The sequence below is a fragment of the Larimichthys crocea genome, unplaced genomic scaffold, assembly GCF_000972845.2.
Source record: "Larimichthys crocea isolate SSNF unplaced genomic scaffold, L_crocea_2.0 scaffold377, whole genome shotgun sequence".
Classification (NCBI taxonomy): domain Eukaryota; kingdom Metazoa; phylum Chordata; class Actinopteri; family Sciaenidae; genus Larimichthys; species Larimichthys crocea.
Genome location: NW_020854952.1, coordinates 1 through 20883, shown reverse-complemented (window position 1 = coordinate 20883; position 20883 = coordinate 1). Strand labels below are relative to the sequence as shown.

At 44.3% G+C, this 20883-nt stretch overlaps 1 protein-coding gene across 12 annotated transcripts; it reads right to left on the bottom strand.

Moving 5' to 3' along the window:
* Positions 1-8796: 8796 nt before the first annotated feature.
* Positions 8797-19496, bottom strand: LOC113744046 (cold shock domain-containing protein E1). 12 transcript variants are annotated; one of them, XM_027276409.1, is made up of 22 exons: positions 18770-19496; positions 17594-17855; positions 15511-15709; positions 15203-15369; positions 14311-14397; positions 13845-13960; positions 13676-13757; positions 13387-13515; positions 13102-13227; positions 12773-12988; positions 12464-12634; positions 12207-12368; positions 12027-12038; positions 11759-11776; positions 10907-11014; positions 10559-10737; positions 10332-10444; positions 10122-10241; positions 9839-10017; positions 9589-9752; positions 9328-9460; positions 8797-9207 (listed from the first exon to the last, which is right to left on the bottom strand). In XM_027276409.1, the coding sequence occupies exons 2-22, from the start codon at positions 17717-17719 to the stop codon at positions 9160-9162; spliced, it is 2655 nt and encodes an 884-aa protein (XP_027132210.1). In that variant the 5' UTR covers positions 17720-17855; positions 18770-19496; the 3' UTR covers positions 8797-9159. The 12 variants fall into 12 exon arrangements, with proteins under 12 accessions (XP_027132210.1, XP_027132204.1, XP_027132211.1 ...); XM_027276403.1 differs by lacking the exon at positions 17594-17855 and adding an exon at positions 16329-16517; XM_027276410.1 differs by lacking the exon at positions 17594-17855 and adding an exon at positions 16329-16517 and having other exon boundaries at positions 15260-15369.
* Between the last annotated feature and the right edge of the window lie 1387 nt (positions 19497-20883).

Below are 20883 nucleotides of genomic sequence, written 5' to 3'. Positions count from 1 at the left end.
TTCTTCATACACCCAGTCTCGACCCTCCTCAGCTTGAAAAGATACAGCCTTTATCCTTGGTTTCTCTTCATCCTTTTGTCCAATGAACCAGCCTGGACTGCTGACTGTGTTCTTGATAACTGATGAGAAAAATGACAACCTTTAAAGATTAGGTGTAGTGCAGACTTTTACAGTAATTATCAAATTAGTATTTTTCTATCTTCATTTAAATGGATAGATGCATTGGAGATCACTGTGCCACAATATTTATAACAGAATTGCCTATATTGCTTTACCAACTGTCATAGAAATCATGTAATTTAAGTATAATGTTACTCCACGTTACTTAAGTGTAATGTGGTACTCCACAACTGCATTATTCTTTAATAATTTATTTATTATTTACTATATTATTACCGTAATGGGTTTACTAGTGATCCGTTGCCAGCTGGTGTAGTTCTGTCGATGTATTGAGAACTTACAGTCCTGTAGGTCCGTGCACATGGAATCACAGCAAGAGCAGAATGAGGATAGGGCTTGCAGCTCCGCGGGGGCAGCAGCTTCAGCAGGGAAGCCCAGACTTCCCTCTCCCCAGCCACTTCTGCCAACTCTCCCAGGGGGACCCCAAGGCGTTCCCAGGCCAGCCGAGAGACATGGTCCCTCCAGCGTGTCCTGGGTCTTCCCCGGGGCCGCCTCCCGGAGGGACGTGCCTGGAACATCTCACCAGGGAGACGTCCAGGAGGCATCGTCACGAGATGCCCGAGCCACCTCAACTGGTTCCTCTCGATGCGGAGGAGCAGCGGTTCTACTCTGAGCTCCTCGCGGATGGCCGAGCTTCTCACCCTATCTCTAAGGGAGAGCCCAGCCACCCTGCGAAGGAAGCTCATTTCGGCCGCTTGTATTCGCGATCTTATTCTTTCGGTCACTACCCAAAGCTCGTGAGGGTAGGAACGTAGATCGACTGGTAAATCGAGAGCTTCGCCTTTCGGCTCAGCTCCTTCTTCACCACGACGGACCGGTGCAGAGTCCGCATCACTGCAGAAGCCGCACCGATCCGCCGGTCGATCTCCCGTTCCATCCTTCCCTCACTCGTGAACAAGACCCCGAGATACTTGAACTCCTCCACTTGAGGCAGGATCTCATCCCCGACCTGGAGACTGCACTCCACCCTTTTCCGGCTGAGAACCATGGCCTCGGATTTGGAGGTGCTGATTCTCATCCCAGCCGCTTCACACTCGGCTGCAAACCGCTCCAGAGAGAGCTGAAGGTCACGATCCGATGAAGCCAACAAGACTAGATCGTCCGCAAAAAGCAGCGACCCAATCCTAAGGCCACCGAATCGCAGCCCCTCGACGCCCTGGCTGCGCCTAGAAATCCTGTCCATAAAAGTTATGAACAGAACCGGTGACAAAGGGCAGCCCTGGCGGAGTCCAACTCCCACGGGAAACAGGTCCGACTTACTGCCGGCAATGCGGACCAAGCTCTGGCACCGAGAGTAAAGGGACCGGATAGCCCGTATCAATGGGTCCGGAACCCCATACTCCCGGAGCACCCCCCACAGGACCTCCCGAGGGACACGGTCGAACGCCTTCTCCAGGTCCACAAAACACATGTAGACTGGTTGGGCGAACTCCCATGCACCCTCCAGGGCCGCGCTAAGGGTATAGAGCTGGTCCACAGTTCCACGGCCAGGACGAAAACCACACTGCTCCTCCTGGATCCGAGGTTCGACAATCTTGCGGACCCTCCTCTCCAGGACCCCCGAAAAGACCTTCCCGGGGAGGCTGAGGAGTGTGATCCCCCTATAGTTGGAGCACATCCTCCGGTCCCCCTTTTTGAAGAGGGGAACCACCACCCCGGTCTGCCAGTCCAGAGGCACTGCCCCCGATGTCCACGCGATGTTGCAGAGACGTGTCAACCAAGACAGCCCCACAACATCCAGAGCCTTGAGGAACTCCGGGCGGACCTCATCCACCCCCGGGGCCTTGCCACCGAGGAGTTTTTTGACTACCTCAGCGACCTCAGCCCCAGAGATGGGCGAGACCACCACGGGGTCCCCAGACTCTGCCTCCTCAACGGAAGACGTGCTGGTGGGATTGAGGAGGTCTTCGAAGTATTCCCTCCACCGACCCAAGACGTCCCCAGTCGAGGTCAGCAGCACACCGTCCCCACTGAACACAGTGTTGATAGTGCACTGCTTCCCCCGCCTGAGCCGCCGGATGGTGGTCCAGAACCTCCTCGAAGCCGTTCGAAAGTCGCTCTCCATGGCCTCACCGAACTCCTCCCACGCCCGAGTTTTTGCCTCCGCAACCGCCGAGGCCGCATTCCGCTTGGCATGTCGATACCCGTCAGCTGCTTCAGGACTCCCACAGGCCAAAAAGGTTCTGTAGGCCTCCTTCTTCAGCTTGACGGCATCCCTCACCGCCGGTGTCCACCAGCGGGTTCGGGGGCCACCGCCACGACAGGCACCGACCACCTTACGGCCACAGCTCCGGTCGGCCGCCTCGACAATGGAGGAACGGAACAAGGTCCACTCGGACTCAATGTCCCCCGCCTCCCCCGGGACATGAGCGAAGCTCTCCCGGAGGTGGGAGTTGAAACTCTTTCTGACAGGAGATTCAGCCAGACGTTCCCAACAAACCCGCACAGAACGTTTGGGCCTGCCAGGTCTGACTGCCATCCTCCCCCACCATCGGAGCCAACTCACCACCAGGTGGTGATCAGTTGACAGCTCCGCCCCTCTCTTCACCCGAGTGTCCAAAACATGTGGCCGCAAGTCTGACGACACGACCACAAAGTCGATCATCGAACTACGGCCGAGGGCGTCCTGGTGCCAAGTGCACATGTGGACACCCTTATGCTTGAACATGGTGTTCGTTATGGACAATCCATGACGAGCACAGAAGTCCAATAACAGAACACCACTCGGGTTCAGATCAGGGGGGCCGTTCCTCCCAATCACGCCCCTCCAGGTCTCACTGTCGCCGCCCACGTGAGCATTGAAGTCCCCCAGGAGGACGAGGGAGTCCCCAGAGGGAGCGCTCTCCAGCACCCCCTCCAAAGACTCCAAAAAGGGTGGGTACTCTGAACTGCCATTCGGTGCATAAGCACAGATGACAGTCAGGACCCGTCCCCCCACCCGAAGGCGAAGGGAGGCTACCCTCTCGTCCACCGGGGGGAACCCCAACGTACAGGCGCCGAGCCGGGGGGAAACAAGCAGTCCCACCCCCGCTCTGCGCCTCTCGCCGGGGGCAACTCCAGAGTGGTAGAGCATCCAGCCCCTCTCAAGGAAACTGGTTCCGGAACCCACGCTGTGCGTCGAGGCAAGCCCGACTATATCTAGCCGGTACCTCTCAACCTCGTGCACCAGCTCAGGCTCCTTCCCCGCCAGAGAGGTGACGTTCCACGTCCCCAGAGCCAGCTTCTGCAACCGGGGGTCGGACCGCCAGGGTCCCCGCCTCCGACTGCCGCCCATCTCTCTTTGCACCGCTCCCCCCCTGAGACCCCTCCCATGGGTGGTGGGCCCATGGGAAGCTGTTAAAGTACCAACCATTGATTTCGTATCTTCCAGCAACATCGTTGTAGCTGCAGGACTTTGCAATTTCAGAAGTGGTGAGACTGACTGACATTGAACAGTGGAGGTACAGCACCTATATACAAACAGCCAGTAAAAAGCCAGAATAAATTGCTATAATAAAGAGAGAAACAAATTAAATGTCTCAATGAGTATAATTAGACAAGTAGACAAACAGGTTAGCAATGACTTGATTTATTTATTGTAGCAAATGATTTATGAAATAATTATGTTCGCTTAGTGCTTCCTGCTTTGCTTATGCCTGATTAGCCAAAAAGGTGTGAGTAGAGGATGAAAAGAGTTATAAAAGAGCAGTTATACCTTTGCTGTCAATCACATGTCACATGGTATAAAGACTGCCCTTCAAGGTGCCTGCTCATCAAGTGCGGTACACTCACACCAATACTAGCTCACCCATACACACACTGACGTCACAGCCATTGGGAACAGAGTTTGCTTATGTGCTACTTGACCACCAGTTTGGCATACTTTCCAACTGAGCTATACTCTCGCCAAAGCAGTGCCAGTGTAAAGGTTAGAGGAAGAATCAAGTGAAACAGGACATTTTCCATAATTATGGGAAAACTGAAGTAGATTAACTAACATCCTGCTTATCAGTAGTGCAAGTCACAGATAACACTGAATGGGAATATACTGTTGGTTGTTTTCTGCTGTTATGCTGTGGATTCCACCTGGGGTGCGCATCACATCTCCTTCCACAGACACCCGGCTCCTGGTTACAAGCTAGCGCTAACTCCGTGCTAGTACTTCACACTTGGACCATGCAGCCACTGTACCTTGACCATCACTCACTCAACAACCACCTACGCACGGACTGCATTGATATCCTTCAAGAAACTGGACTACTTTGCCGTCCTCCACACATTACCACAATTACCACTACTCAACCCCAAACTCTATCCCATCCATCTGGTTCTGCTTGCACACCTCATCCCATCATCACAACAAACGGCACGTGCACCTATCAAATATCTGGACAGTGTAATTGAACTCATCTTTCAAAAAAAAAAAAAAAAAAAGTTTTATCACAGTTAGTTCATGATTTAACAAGGGGGGTGATTACTTTTTCACACAGGGCCAGTTAGGTTTGGATAGCTTTTTTATCTTAATAAATGAAATCATCATTTAAAAACTGCATTTTATATTTGCTTGGGTTATCTTTGTCTAATATTTAAATTTGTTTGATGATCTGAAACATTTAAGTGTGACAAACATGCAAAAAAATAAGAAATCAGGAGGGGGGCAAACACTTTTTCACACAACTGTATATGGACAAACCCTGACGTGATAGGCAGCAAGGTGATGTTGCTGCAATATACAGAAAGGACATTAAAACATCTACCATCTTTATCCCTATTGCTCATTCATTTGAATATCACTTTCAAACTCTCTTGTCACTGCCATAATCTTCTGCACCTTTTCTGACTTTATAACCCAGTTATCTGCCATCTCACCTTCTGTTCTTCTCCTTGGATATTAAAACCTCTACATCAAGACTGGCTACAAATCTGCCACTGAATTCCTGGAACTTATACACTGCATCTACTACACTTGACTCAACATGTTAACTCTGAGTGACTCAAAGAATTGAGTCCGTAAAATGATCTGAGTTTGACATCTTTACTTCAGTCAGTTACCTCCATGGCTTTGCGTAACTTGATCCTGAGCGAAGTGAGTGAAAAAACATAAGAGTGTACAGAGCCTTCAGTTTTTGGTCAAATTCAAATTGATCTTACTTGTGAGACAGCTCTAAAGAGAAATGTGTCCACAGAGAACTTCAGCACACTGCCCCTTCCAAACAGGAACTTGGAGCAGCTGCCCTTCCTCTTGCTGTCTGTCATGCAGCTGTAATAAATAAAAAACAAAAAATCGGAGCAGAGCAATCGAGACATGTGAAGTGAAAAAGCAATTATGTAAAAAAAAAAAAAAGTGTGACTGTGACTCCTACTAGAAACACACCCATAGTTTGTAATAATATCCACTTTGGGCATACTGTTTGGGTCTTTGGAGCTTGTAGCATAACATGAGTCCACATAAAGCCTTTCCCGAGCCAACAAAGCTCCTGTCTGGGCCACAAAATACACCGGCTCCCCTAAAAAGAACCAGTGGCCAGTGGAAGGAAGGGGCTCCCACTGGGCTGTTAAAAAACAAACAAACAAACAAACACACACACACACACACACCATTTAAGGCAAGCAAAGCAAATCCTTTCAATGAAGTTGCATTTTATATTGTGTATTTATTGAACATGATTAAACTATGTTGTGGGATTTTACTGCAGAACAGGCAGACTTTATGCTTTCGTAATTAATAGATTTTCACATTGGCCTCACTACACTTACTTTTGTCAACTGTTGGAATGTTATTTCCAATACTAGATTTGGCTATAGCAGCACTTGATGCCAATTTTAAGCAGATCATATCAGATACTTAACATCACCATGTCATCTTGCACAAATAATAGCAACACTGAAGCCTTTTTAAGATACTGTACAGTGTCATGAGATAACTTGTTATAATATGGCACTATATAAATAAAATTGAATACTGCAGGCATGTTACCATTGCAGACAGTGAGGGTGAAGCTGAATTTACTCCTGATGCTCTTCAAAAAGGTTGTATGCTGAACTTGAGGTCTGAAGCCAACTTGGTAAGAGTAATGAAACCTGAGACAAAAAAGGATTTTCACATGACAGAAATAAAACCTGGACCTTGTGCTTTGAGATATTCTTATATTCATCACTCCAAATGCTGTTAAAACTACAAAGTCACTAGATTGTTCTAACAGAATGCAGCAGGAATTGAACTGATCCACTTTATAAAAGACTAAACCCAATAGGGGCATTGAAGCACTTAATCAAATCATACTAATTTTAGAGTGTGCGTTACTTCAGAAGCTATAGGAAGTTAAATGTATATTCCTATATGGTTACTGGGAGTCGGGACATAAAGACACAACACATACATATCAACCCTATAGGAAAGCACGGTATTATGTATAAAAATTATATTACATATAAAACTTAAATAAAAGATTTCCTGATTTTTTGTTGTTGTAATTCAGTACTGTAAAACACTGATGGTGTATCACAATGACAGTATCATCAGCCCAGACCCAGAAATGGAACACATCTCCTGCTTCTTGGTCATAGAGTGGGGACATATACTTGTTAAAGCCCTGTGGGCTGAGTGGATGGGTATTGACAGACAATCTTTTTAATGAGAGGGGATGGGAGGTGTTTAATAATTACCGGTTGTAATGGCAGTGGATGGGAAGGTTAAGTGGTAGAACTGATGACGAAGCCTTGTGGAGGTGGAATATAATACAATGAAAAGGTATACACTAGCTGACCACCAACAACCTGAAGGCAGGAATCAGAGATAATATGAACTCATTTTACAATACATCTAAATTTATAGCAATTGCAATCAATTTTGATCTCACCATCCTTGAGTCTGGTTTTTAACTGCCTAACAAAAAAATAACAAAAGGATACAATGGCCGTATACTGTTATGACTGAGCCAGAAGTGATTCAGCAAGAGGATGAAACACACCATGTTAAAGCCAACATGTTTTAGTGAGTGATATATAGGAAGGGTATACTTGATTTCACAAACTGGTGTTTTGGCATCAGCATGGCTTGATGTTTTTCAACAGTAGACTATATTATCAGCACTGCCCATCTATGTTTATATATTCTACCTCGCCTTTGGTAGTGCATTTCTCTGTTTCTTGCTAAATTATTATATATTAGGTATTAGATATAGTTATATCTGTAGTCTACATGGCTATGCTTCAATTTCTAGAATTTCTATTTTACTTGAATAATCCATAGTTGTCTATATTGGTCAGAACACTGACTCCACAAACTATTTCTAGTGCTATCAGCATGGTAAAATAGTGAGGATGGCCGCTGGCTCCACATGAACCCAGTTGAAACAGGGAGGGAAAGGCCCAAAGGCGCAACTGCTGGCAGTCCACCCGGACAGAGATTTTATCAATACCGCACCAGACCTCCACACTGCGGGCATTCGTTCCTTGGACTCTCTGGTGCTGTCTTGTTGACGGTAACAGCAGCACAGTTAGTCTGGCGGGAAGCGGTCTTTTGTGAGGAACCGGCCGGAACAGCTCTCGCACTACAAGTGGCCCTGGTGCGTGTTATTTCACATGAAAGTAATAAAAGTCAACCAGGATTTTCACGCAATCCCGTTCTCAATCTTTTTTTTATTTATATATTTTTGCTTTTCATAAAACTTTAATTCAGTTGTTTCATTCATTGGCAGTAACTTAATGTGCAGAGGCACAACAGCTGTCTTCAGAGCAAAAATAAAAGACATCCTAATCCTTAATGCTTTTTTTTTAGACTGAATTCCTAATACTTAACCATTCTCCTTTCTTTAAGTTAAATGGGTTTTCGTTATATATCTGAAGTTTGAGCTTTCACTAAGAAAAAAAAGCACACATTACATACAGTATAGTTCAACCCACAGGTTTAGGATGCATATCAGTATTATTTCTACTAGAAAAGAAAGCCATCCTAAGATAGTGAACAGAGGATGCATCTAATTTTTTGTTTTTTTCTCCATTTCTTGTAGTTTTTAGGCACCTTATTCTTACTTTATTCAATATTAGCAGATTGAGTTTCAATGGAAAAAAACAAAAATATGTGCAAGAAAAAGTATAAAAGAACTGCAGGTAAGATACCACAAGGAATTCTGCACCTGGGAAAAAGTAAATACCAAAAAAGTATCTAAAGGCTCCAGATTGTTAAAGGTAAATCCCATTAGATTAACTACTTTGACATTCACATACATCTCTGTCAGACTCACACCATGCTTTCACTTCAGCTCTTCAATAAAGCATTTTAAAACTGCTCAAAAACGAGAAAACGAAACGAAAAAAAACGAGCAGAGATGAATCCTCAGTTTAAGCTTGGACATATGAGAAATATGATCCTCCTTATGGAGGGAACTTTGCTTTGCTTTATGAGTCTTGTAGGAAAGCATACAGTAGTGGAAACTTTACAATGAAACCATTTAAAGTTTCCATGGGCAAAGAGCAAAAAAAAAAAAAGAGAAAAAAAAGAAAGAGCAGATGCTCAAAGACATGCCAATAAACACACTCATTCACCTAAACCAACTACTGGACAGATTACAGGTGCAGAATTCCAGACAAAGCAGATTCAAAAAGATAGGGACATAGACAGCCACACACTCATCACTCTGATTTAGAGGTACAAGACCCTCAAACAAATACCTCCGTTACACACTATAATGACTTCTAGGATACAGCACACACACAGACGCACACACAAACGCACACACTCAGATCCCATGTACACTGCAGTGTGGAACTCTATCAAGTACATCATACATGGGAGGCAGGGAACTACGGAATGAGACAAGTTCCCTGGCAGGTATCAATGGGAACAAAGATTACACATGCCGATTACTGTATGTGTGCGTATGTTTTGTGTATGAGTTTGTGTACAAGCATGTGTTAAATCAAATTCCCTTATCCCCTGCTGTTGCCCCTTTGGGACAGCATCCCACCAACACCGAACAAGGCGGGGCTCTGTATTGCTCAGTCAATGACACCGGGCTGGCGGGTCTTGCGCTCCACATTGAAGCCCTGTATAGGAAAGAACAGAAAAAAGAAAAAAATATTAATATTGGAGCTTACATAAAATGTAATAGTATTGGTCATGATTTCATTAGACAAAATGTGGCAACAGCACAGGCTTGGACATACCTTTGAATTGTCAGGACCACGGGGCTGTCGTACAATGACCAGGCGAGGAGCACTGGCATCGTCAAGGGTGATGCTCTTCAAACGATTAACCAGACGATCAGGACGCGGAGTCACCACTGGTTTAGGCCCCTCACTGTCACGCAACATGGAAGATGTAAACGTTATGTGCTCAATGTAATGGTTATGTCACACATACTGTGCATCACAGGTTCAGCTAAAACTAATTAGAATTGAACCAAAGGGTTCTGACCCATTCCTTACCTGACTCTGCGTACGTTGCAGGCACTACATTTTCCTGTGCGTTGATTGAGGACAACTGAGAACTCCACCTCATCTCCGGTCTGGAGCTCCAGGCCATCTTGCACTTCTTTTACATGGAAGAACAACTTCTTGCTTTCACCAACTTCATACGTGATGAAGCCAAACTGGGGAGCAAGAAAACTTCAGGATTAAAAAACGGCAGTCACTCGATCTAGCATAATGAAACTGAAGACGAACACATGATCACTACCTGATCTTTGACACACTCCACCATGGCTCTGCGCTGAGGAACCACATTGCAGGCCATCTTCTGTCCAGTTTGGGCGACTGTGCAAACCTGAAACTTCACAAGTTCTCCTTTCTGCAGACAATCTGCCTTGTTTGCCATACCCATGATTCCAAAGGGATAATTCTGGCCTTTAGTTCCACCTGAAACATGTACAAAAAGGAAGGAGGGTCAACATTACATTAATTTCCCCAAGAAAATTGTGCTTCAAATGCTGGCTCTAGTCCCATTGTAACATGATACCAACCTTCCTCTGTGACTTCAATAAGCCCTTGATATTCTGTCTGGGAGGGGTCCACACTACGTAAGGGACGGATGACTTTCCCCATCATCACTGTTGTACCAACATCCTCACCAATACCATTCACTAAAAGTGAAAAAGACGGCTTTTATTTGTAGGCACTCTCCTGCTATGTCAACACTCTTAACAAATATGTATAATGCAAACCCCTCATACCTGCAGCTACTTTGGTAACCTTTTCAGCACTGACTTTGTTTCCTTTTCCTTTAGAGAGAGTGTACTCCACCGTGTCACCCAGCTCCAGGTTCTCCAAGTCTCCACACATTTCACTGAGGACAAATCAAAGTTACACTTAGATATGACTTCACACACCATTGAATGCCATTAATAAAAATCAATAAACAAAACTTCCAAAACAGAAACTCAAAGCTTAAACCTGTTACCTGTAGTGAAAGAAAATCTCCTGGTCATGATTTGCTGTCTCAATGAAGCCAAAGTTGTCCTTCAGTGTGGCAACAAATCCATGCAGTCTCTTTGCGTTGGAGGCATTACGGTTGAGGACTCTGATGGAGACTGCACTCTGCTGGCCAGTTCGCTTCACTTCATTGATGGAGAACTCCACCTTAAGAGCACACACAAGCAAAATAAACACAACAGAAGTTCAAGTTTGAAGCAACTAAAATCACTGTAAATACAGCTACCAATTCATTGCTTCAATTGCAAGTGTTTTGCTTGAATTAAAGGATTGTACCAAACACTCAACACAATATAGTGAGTGCAGGGATAGATACCTTGTCTCCAACCAGTGGGTGACCACCTCCCTCCAGGTCCTTGGTATGGTATGGCACAGTGAGCTTCACTCCGCAGTCTTCATACGCAATAACTCCTTCCTCAGCTTCCTACAGGGAATGCAACAAATCAAAGCTACGTTAGCTTTCCAATAACACCGCCATCCCGCTGCCCCTGGCCAAAGCAATCATCAATGCTGTGCTGGTTTCAACAAAACTGGTGTAGGTTACCAAAGCTCAACCGATTCAGATCAGATGATTTATTGTGTATTAGATGACTGTGTGCAGATAGCCTACACAAGAATACGAGAGGCACCAGTGGGTGTACTACATCATTCTGTAGCAGCCTAGTTGGTTAGCATTAGGCTAGTCTACTGCAACAGCTCTGAGTTACAGCCTACAATGTAGGGCTGCATAATTACCCATTACTATTGTAGTTTCAACTACTGGGAACAGTCCTGCAATACTCACATCATTCTCTCCTCAGTTGTTCAGAGTAATTGCCTGAACCAATCACAGCACGCAATCTGCAATGTTCAGGATTTAATCCAAAAAGTAAAATGTGCCTGATCACAAGAAATATTCTTAATTTGTAGTGCTCTGCCACTTCAATTACTACATTTGTTTTAAAAGTAGAAAAGTCAACTATATTAACTTGATAAAATAACTAATCCAGACGCTGTTTATAGACTGTTCCCAAAAACCACACAGTTAATTGGGACTACAGTTTCATTAATTGTGCAGCCCTACAACGCACTGAATCAGCGATAGGGGTTAATAGGTGATAAAATATCATGCTGTCAAATCGAGTGGTAAAGAAGGCAATCAGTGGACCAGAGGCCTGCAAAGACTAACCTTTTCTACAACTTTACCCTTGAAAAATTAAGACAGACATCCATTAGACAGCCAGGCTCATCAACATCACACTTGTAAATACAGTCATCTTACACTGCATTATTTATTGATTGCTGACTTTTAGATTGTTCATCTAAGGTCTAGGAATAAAGTTATTTCTTAAACTAAATGTTAGTGAAATGTATTACTATTGGCCTAAGTTTGTTTGTCTATCATTCATTTATGAGAATTTATTGATGTGGCTTCATGCAGGAGGTCTAAGTCCTACCTTGTCTTTTTTCTAACCAACAAGGAGCATAAACAGGACGAAGTCATTGGAGGAGAAAGCAAAGAGGAAAATTAGAACTAAATACAAAAAGTTGGGAAGATTGGGTAGGTGGTGTGGGTTGGAGGGCTTTCTTAATATACTGGGGGTACTTTGAACAACAATATTTGTGCACTATGGTACCTTTTCCTTGCTCTTGGTGGGACTGGCATTCTTATTGGTGGTTGCCACTTCCTTCTCCACCACACCCACAAAGCGCTGCTCAGACTGGGTATGGAAGGACACTGTGCCCTTGGGCAGCTTCTTGATGCGCACGGCATGGTTCCTCTGAGCAGACAGCATGTCCTGGAACGGTGGAATATTTATTTTTAGATTGTTGTTAACAAAGTCAATAATTAATAAAGTAGAATGTGCCTGCTTTAGAAATACAGAATACATACTTTTGTGAAAAGCTTATAAACAGGACCTACAGGCACAACAGTGAACTCCACTTCATCGGAGATGTGCAGTTGGCTCTCCTCTAGGACTTCACTGAAGTGAAAGAACATCCTGGCATCCCGATCCACACACTTGATGAATCCAAAGCCATCGCGTATAGCCGCAATCACCCCCTAGGAGAAGATCATGTCAGTTGCTGTCTGGAAGGGCCTGCCACATTTATTGATGTGAATGCCTATTCAATCAGTCATTAATTACATAATAGTGCACTTCAGGAAAATCGCAATGATTTACACTTTCATAACCCTCACCATTTCACGGGTCTCCTTGGTGAAGTTGAAGGTGTCAGGGAGGATGTCGATGTTGGTAGCCCTTTCCAGCTTGTCTCTGCGGTCGGTGGAGATGTTGAACTGGATGTGATCTCCCTCCAACAGGGTCACCTTGGACTTTGTGTCCTTCTCGCCGAATGGCAGTTCCTTGTCAGTGAAACCAATCCGGGCACTGATGCGACCTGGCAGAGGATCGTTCTGTACGAGCAGGGAGGAAAGATTTGTTAGTTATTGTTCTGGATCCCTGTTCACTGGTTGCTTTTACAGCTGAATCCTCTTATCCACTTGCCAGACTTCAGTAATCTACTTGCCTGGTTTTTGGTGGGAACCTTGGGAATGACCTTGACGACAGTGCCTTCAAACTGCTCAATGCTGATATCTTCAAAGATGACTGTTCCTTGGGGGAGCAGCCTCACATCTGTGGCCACTTCTTTACCCTAAAGACACAATATAAAATGTACAAAACATTCTAAATATATATTCCAGGTAGGTTACGGTAAAGATTTACAGGTGTCAAAGCTGCAAAATTGGATCTATCCAAAGTTCCTAAGTTACTCAGGAACTTCTGGATGAGAGTTGGAACGCTCAACACCTACATTTCGGTCTTTGATGGTGAACTCGACATCATCTCCAGCCTGCAGAGCCTCTAGATCACCCTTGAACTCGCTGTAGTGAAAGAAGATCTCCTTCACCACGTCGGCCCTCTCAATGAACCCAAAGGCCTCCTGAAAGAGGACACATGGTTAAACAGGCACACCAAACAGGAAATCTAGGACCTGTCTTAAGTGTTCAGTGGGTTACTTAACTTACTTGGTAACAAGAAGTAAGATTACCAGACTTTATTTCATTTGGTAATTAAGAAACATTAATGACAGAGGCCCTTACCTTTGTGGCACACACCACACCCTGGCATCTCATTTGCTTTTTCTTCACAAGTTGAATATTGCGAGCACTGACCGCACCAGTACTGAAACACAAGAGCAATAAAATGTTTTAAAAACCGTGTGCCAGCTGGGGATTATAGAGGAAACAGTGACGTGATGTAAAGACTTACTGCTTGTTGGTCTCCATGTAAAAGCTGACTTTGTCGCCCGTGTCCAGGTGGATGTTACCCTCTACGTCGTCAGGAGTGTAGGTAAGGTAGAACACCTCCTGTGAAAGGCCACACCACTGTCAAACTTTGTTAAAAAGGGTTTAGGACACACCTATAACTGTCACACATTCAACACCAACCATAAATTAAGGGAACGCACATGAGGGATAGACAGCCTGTGTGTTGAGGATTGAAAAGGTTACATTTACCTACCCACGAAAACATGCAGACTGATCTCTGATATGGTTGCATATAATTGAAATACATCATCATAAATCATAATGTGGAAGCAGATTGAAGTAGGTATTTAGCAAAATCCAGCTATGTATGAACCACGTAATTGAGTGCCATCTGTACAAAATTTACAATTCAAATAATTAACAATTTCATTGATAGAACATGCTGTAACCCATAACACTTTCCTTACCCCGTTTCTTTCATAACAAACACTGCCGGTGGGCACCTGGCCGGGAGCAGATTTTCCATCCAAGTGCACTGGGATTGCTGAGACAACCTGCAGAAAACGGGAGGATATTGCAAGTGAAGGTGGTTAACACACTGCTCTGCCAAGCGGAGTTCAAATATTCATTACAATTACAGAGCCCAATTAAAAACATTTCTAGACATGTGATCGATGAAATGGCTGAATTTTAAATGTCACAGTAACAAGTATATCAAGTGTCAGATGTGGTGCACAGACCAATGATGGTGGGAACTCTGTATTCACCGTCAGGGCCTTTAGCATGTTGATTACCTGACTGAATAGGTTAGTGAGTGAATGAATCACTAAGTGTACAGCTACATGTAGACCTTCATTTATTTTGTGTATGCATTACAAGCGGCATCACTTGCATTTTAGAAATTGATCACTGAGCCAATGAGCACACATGGCTCTGCCTTACCCTGCTGCGCTCACCTTAATGATGCAGCAGGCAGGCTCCTGAATGGTACATGTAATATTTGGTTTAGTTTGAGACTTGCCAAGTGAGTTCTGTGAGCATTCACAGAGAAATAAAAAAAAAAAAAAAAAAAACACCCACTGGGCAATGTATTGATCACTTGACTATATTTGTTCAATTGACATTTAACAGTTCATGCATGCATGTCAGCACAACAAGCCAATCTGATATTTAAAAACAAACAAACAGACTACTGTAAATCCTAAAAGAAAACACTTAAATTTAGATGCAGGATTTTTTTTAAAACAATGTGCTTACAATATTATCCCCCAAAAAAGAAAAACAAACCAAACAAAGGGCCATATAAATGTTAAGTGGACAGACAAGGACAGAACCAAAAATAAAATGGTATTCCTTAACTGGATGAATATAACCATGCAGCACAGTAAAGGGATAGGCGTGCAGGTCTGGCCCCACCTGGCCCGAGATCCGCTCCTCTGGCAGCACCTCTGGCTTTATCTTAAGCAGCTTCACTGCTATGGGCTTGCCAGTGCGCCTGTCAGAGGATACCTCAAACTCTACATCATCTGAGGAGATAGAAGCAGGAAAAAAAAAACACAACACACTTTCAAATGATAGAGGGACAGGGTGATGTAGCTCAAGTGCTTCTTTTCAACACGTCAAGTTACACAGGTTAAGTATTTATGGACTGACCCAAGGCCTCTCACCTCCTATTTTAAGCTCCTGCAGGTTGCCATTGTACTGGGAACAGTGGAAAAACAGCCGAGCCTGGCGTTCGGAGCACTGGATGAACCCGTAAGACGTTAGGAGCTTCTCCACCACACCAGTCTCTCTTATGCCAGGCCCTGTGCCGTTGGCGTATGCAGTGTGTCCATTGTTATGGAGCATACCTGGGTCAAAACTCATCTGAGGGAGAGGAGAGGCCAATGGTTAAAATACATCCAAGTAGAGGATAAACATGAAGCTGACCAAATTTTAAAAATAAAAGTTGAATCCTGCAGTTTAATGTAGTGTTTGATGCCAACCGTAACACAAAACACTTTAAACATGCAGGTCTAGCAAACTACAGAGGAAGGGGGGAGGGGGGAAAAAAAGCAAAAGTAAAAGCTACATCAGGGTCTTCTGCGGCTAGCTGGTCAGCACATGTTGAAAATTTCTAGAATGAATGGAGAGGATTTAACCACCACACTGTGTGGCGCTTCCTGAGTTCCTGTCATGCACTTAAAAAGCTAAATTCCACACCATTTGTCAAGTGATTTTAGTCCCAAAGCATTAACGAAACTCGCACAAATTCCATGCAATTCTGGTTAGACAGACAAACTTTCAAAAACGTGTTCAGACTCTTACCAACCAACGGTTATACTGAAATCAATAAAAACTCACTAATCACAGTCCAACAATAGATCTTGGTTGAACTCGTTTTTTCACGCAACACACCATGCTTGTTAGCAAGAGTCACATTACACAACAGCAGCTCACAGGGCTGTTAAAGTCAACGTGGGCACCACCGAACATGCCCCCTTACTGATCTCTGATACAAGGGAGTCCGCTTGTGTTTTTTACTTCCTGGGTGAGGATGGCAAGACATGGAAGAGGAGCGGGGAATAGGCATGGGACCAGTGGAGGAAGATGGGGCAGAGCCAGTGTTGCGAGCCACTGGAGGTTCAGATGAGCCTCTTTCCATTTCTGACACTGAGGACAGGACTTGGATGTGCTGTTAAGAGGAGGCAACGGCTTTGAAGCAAAGTCGCAGCGTTTTACTTTTTGAAAACAAAAAAGACTCAATACGCAAAATCAGTCGTTTACCATCATTTGGGTATATAAGTAAGCACCTTTTACTTGACCTAGCTAATCTGCTCATCTCTCACAGGACACCATGGGTTTGCTCCACACAGTCAGGAGCCTGACATACATTTCACATCATAGCAATATACTACACGTTCTTGTGTACAAAATGCCATATTATAATTATAATATGTCCCTTTATGGCAAACACCACCAATACTCAAACCCTGACACCAAAAATACCAGGAAGAAAACCAAAAGACCACTGAGTAACAATGAATTTGTTACCATGACAATCACACCAACCTACAGCAATTCTAAGTGGTTCAAAACACTGGTGCATTCAGACAAGGTACGGCTCTACAGAGAAGGCAAACTAAAAAGAACGTCTTTGCGCAGCCAGTTAAAGGAAGTGCAGTGTCGCAAATATTACTTAAGGTCAGCTAAAATAAAAACTACTTAAGATGGAGAATCAGAAAATGCAAATGGTCAAATAGCTGTGCATCTACAGTGGACAGAGAGGTTGTGATGGGTTATGGGTTATGAGGGGGGTCCCAGAGCAGCCTCTTCTGTTAGGCCCTGTACTTGCACTACGAGTGATTCTCAACATGTTTAGCAGTTTTTCCCTGGGGGAGATGGAGTTTAATTTGTATTTGTTTTGCCTGTTTTGAGCGAAGTTATGTACCAAAATTATTGTAACCAAGATCATTTTCGTATGTCATGGACCAACTAAGATTTTACTGGATTGAGATATAAAATTCAGTTAGAGAAAAAGGTTCTGGAGGATTTGAAAAAACAAAAGTCAAAAAAAGTGTCATATTTCTATAGTCTAATCAGTAGAACACCCCTCACCCTGCAACAACTGAGTAGAGGCTTGTCTCGGGAGCCCGAAAAAGGATGAAAGAGGTTAGGCCATTCACAGCAGAGAGATGCAGGGCAAGGTGGGTGGATGGGTGTTCGATGGGGGTGGGTCACGTAAAAAAGAGGTGGGAAGGTGGAACTTACGGATCGGCCATATGGCGACAGGCTGAGTCCGACAGGGGAGGTGCTGCTCAGGTCAGCGCTAACGAACGCGGTGGGTGGCGACGCAGGCAAGGTAAACTCAACAAAGCCTTTCCAGGGGCTGCCCATATTTTCCCATAAACTCGGACCAAACTTGCTTGAGCACTTGCTGAACTGGATTAATTTTTTGTATTTTTTTTTTTTTTTTGCTTGACGGTTAAGTACTATTTCTATGCAACCACCCAAATGATACACCGCTGGACGTCTGCAAGGGTGAAGAGAGGAACAAACATAAAGGGTAAGGCAGATAGGTCAGCCAGTGTGCCAAGTGTCACAAACAAAGGAAAATAGCTGTGGGCTTTCATCCCCCAGAAAAGGCAAAAATCAGGGGAGGATATGACTTGAAAAACGACAGAACAGGAAAAAGGTGCGGGCTGGGTGTGGGAAGGCAATCAAATCATTCTCAAACTGAATTGAATAACGACTTAACAGTTTGGAGGAGACAGCGGTTCAGTTCAGCTGGCTTATGCAAAGTTTTCAGTTATCTCTAGCAAATGGCAATGTAGAGGTCACTGACATGATAGAATCAAACCTTCAACTCAGTATTATTGGTGTTTTTTAATCATCATGTGCAAATGGCTGATATCGCCCTCTCTTGTTGAAGGTGCGCTTGTCAGTGAAATCCGCTGCTGTAAATAAACGATCACTGAAGATACTGCTGACCATAATGAGAACACCAAACCAAATGACGACGCCACGCATCCCGGTACAATTTCAATAAGTCATTTCAAAACTAGTAGTTGGGTGCGTTTAAGCAAACGAGGAGAACAAATGAGCCATTATTTGTATTAAGCGATAAGAAGAACAGTCTCTGCATTGCTGCCCAACAATGAGCGCAGCTGGCCAAACTGAATCAGAATTGAACGTGTTACACAACCTGTGTTTGTACATCTGTATACATTAGGGGAATGTGCACAAATGGGGAAATTACAAGTACAGTTTCTGAATCCAGCCAACTTGAGGTTTTTTTTTTTTGGATCTACATTTTTAAAACAATTCCCAGCATATTGGGGGAGAGGATATCATTCAAAACATGTGACAAAGTGAAATCATACAGTAAATAAAAAAGGTACAGTTGTCATAAACATGAATGTCTCATGGACTATGACCGAGACTCACCTTGATTTGTCGTCTTGAATCTTGTAATTCTCAGGATCTCTGACTATGCAGTTCCTGTGGATCTCTTCACGCACACAGTTGAACACACACACTTGTTACAGGTTTCTGGCACAAGTTCTAGATGGTCGCATAAAGCAAAAGAGGGGAGAAATCTAACTCACAAAAAAAAGAAAAAGAAAAAAAAAGGCAAACGCAGGTGCAATAACACTGCTTAGAAAATATTACAATGAAAACAGTAGAGGGAGGGAGAGACAGGGGGGCTATGGGGGAAGAAAAAAACAAAACAAAAAAAAACTAGCAGATAGCAGCCCACTCCACACCCCGGTGGTGAGTCGGTGGTGTGGTGAGGATGAGGAGGGCTAGGAGCAGCGTTGGGACGTGTGCTTTGTCAAAGCTGTTGAGTAGGCACAAACTTCTGGTTTCAGATCAGTTATTGTCTTCTCAGAATATGCTTGGGCATTGGATTGCTTCTCTTCTGCGTTTCAATTGGGCTGATGGGCGTCTTCTTTGGTCGTTTCAGGATTTGGTTACTTCTTGTGTTTTAAACCCTTGAAGTGATCCTCTTTTTATTTTTCTCCACGTGTCTTCGGTGTTGCAACTTTGCTTGTTTTGGGTGGTTTATCTTCAGTTTCTTTGTTATGATCTGAACTTGAAGCAGTTGCGGATGGTACAAAAATTCAGTTCCGTTTCACTTCATACTGTTGGGGAGGGGAGGAAAGTAGATTTGATTAGTGGATCAAAATTGATTACTTTGATTTCACCTTATGTTGATTAACAACTTCACAGATCAAGCCTGACACAAAAGGACAGAAGAGTTTAAAGGGCTTCAACAGTCTGCAGTGAGGCAGACATTTTATTACACCGTTAGCTGATAAGAACTCACATTTTCTGTCACATGAGCAACAGTAACAACCCTGAAGACCAGTGGCTTCAACACTAGATTCTTTGCCCCCAGACTCACGAGTATAAAAATAGGTTTTCCTCAGATGCCTCTGGATACAGCCCACAATGCCGGGCAGCTGAGTAGCAGGCAGTAGCAGTGGATCAACAAGTCCTTGTGCATACCCTTCAGTTCAAGCCATGATATTTAGTTAAGAGCGCGCGCCATGTGTGTGAGCCGTGTGTGTGTAAATTTTGCTAAATTTAGTTAGAAATTTCGGAAACTGATCTCCCATCAGTGAGTTTAGAGCACAGTGTTGTTGACCTAAATACACTGCTTTGAAAACAAGTAGGGTGAGCCAACTCGGGACACATGATATCTATTCTGCTGTGACTGTGTTGCAATGACTCCCATCCCGTGCACTTCCCGGAAGGTAAAAATATATTGTTGTAAAAAAAAAAATGATTCCTAGCAGCAGAGAGGGGGGGCTTTTTCTAGAGGGAATAAATATATATAAAAGCGTGCCTCTCTAGTATTCTGATACAAATGTCAAACCTAAAATTTGCCAAACAAGCAGTTTTGTGTTCCGCAGGAACTAAAACTGTACAGACCAACATAGAAGTCAAGTTATCACAAGATGGGCTGGTTAAGTGGGTTAGAGGTTATAAAGGAATGAACAGTGAAAACAACCTTGGAGGAGATGGGCTTCTTTCTCTGCCTCCCCCGCCCCATTTTCAGCTTTAGTGACGCAGAAAGAGAAAACAGTACACCCACCGAACCACCGGCACCGATTGGACGTTTCGACACTTTCTCCCCGAGTGGTGACACGCAGTGTCGCTCGGTAATCATTAAACAAGAGTGTTAAGAAACCACACAGTCTGCCCTGGTTACGACAGAGCGGCTAATAAACCCCACGGTCTGGGCCCGAACAACACCAGACCATGTGACTTCCCAGCAGTCCGCCATCCTCAGCCGGAGCCGCTGACACGGCCTGATCCAACACGTTGCGGCATGCGACGCTATCGGGCACGTCACGTCTGTGCTAGCAGGCTAATCGTCCAACACACTCCCGATACAATGTGCACGGACACCTGGATTATGCGAGTTTTACTGCGTGGTTAGCCCACGTACACAGAGACACACACAGCTGTGCACAAATGGTATCATCTTTAATGACCTTGTGGACAAACAGAAACAGACCGATTAGCATCTCGCTAACGTTAAAGTCGTAAAC

Coding starts and splice junctions, on each gene's coding strand:
- LOC113744046 (XM_027276403.1), bottom strand. CDS start 16,487: ATGGAAAGAGGCTCATCTGAACCTCCAGTGGCTCGCAACACTGGCTCT. Junction 13,228..13,386: donor TCACCATCAAAGACCGAAAT/GTAGGTGTTGAG, acceptor TTGTGTCTTTAG/GGTAAAGAAGTGGCCACAGA. Junction 10,018..10,121: donor TATTGAAGTCACAGAGGAAG/GTTGGTATCATG, acceptor TACATGTTTCAG/GTGGAACTAAAGGCCAGAAT.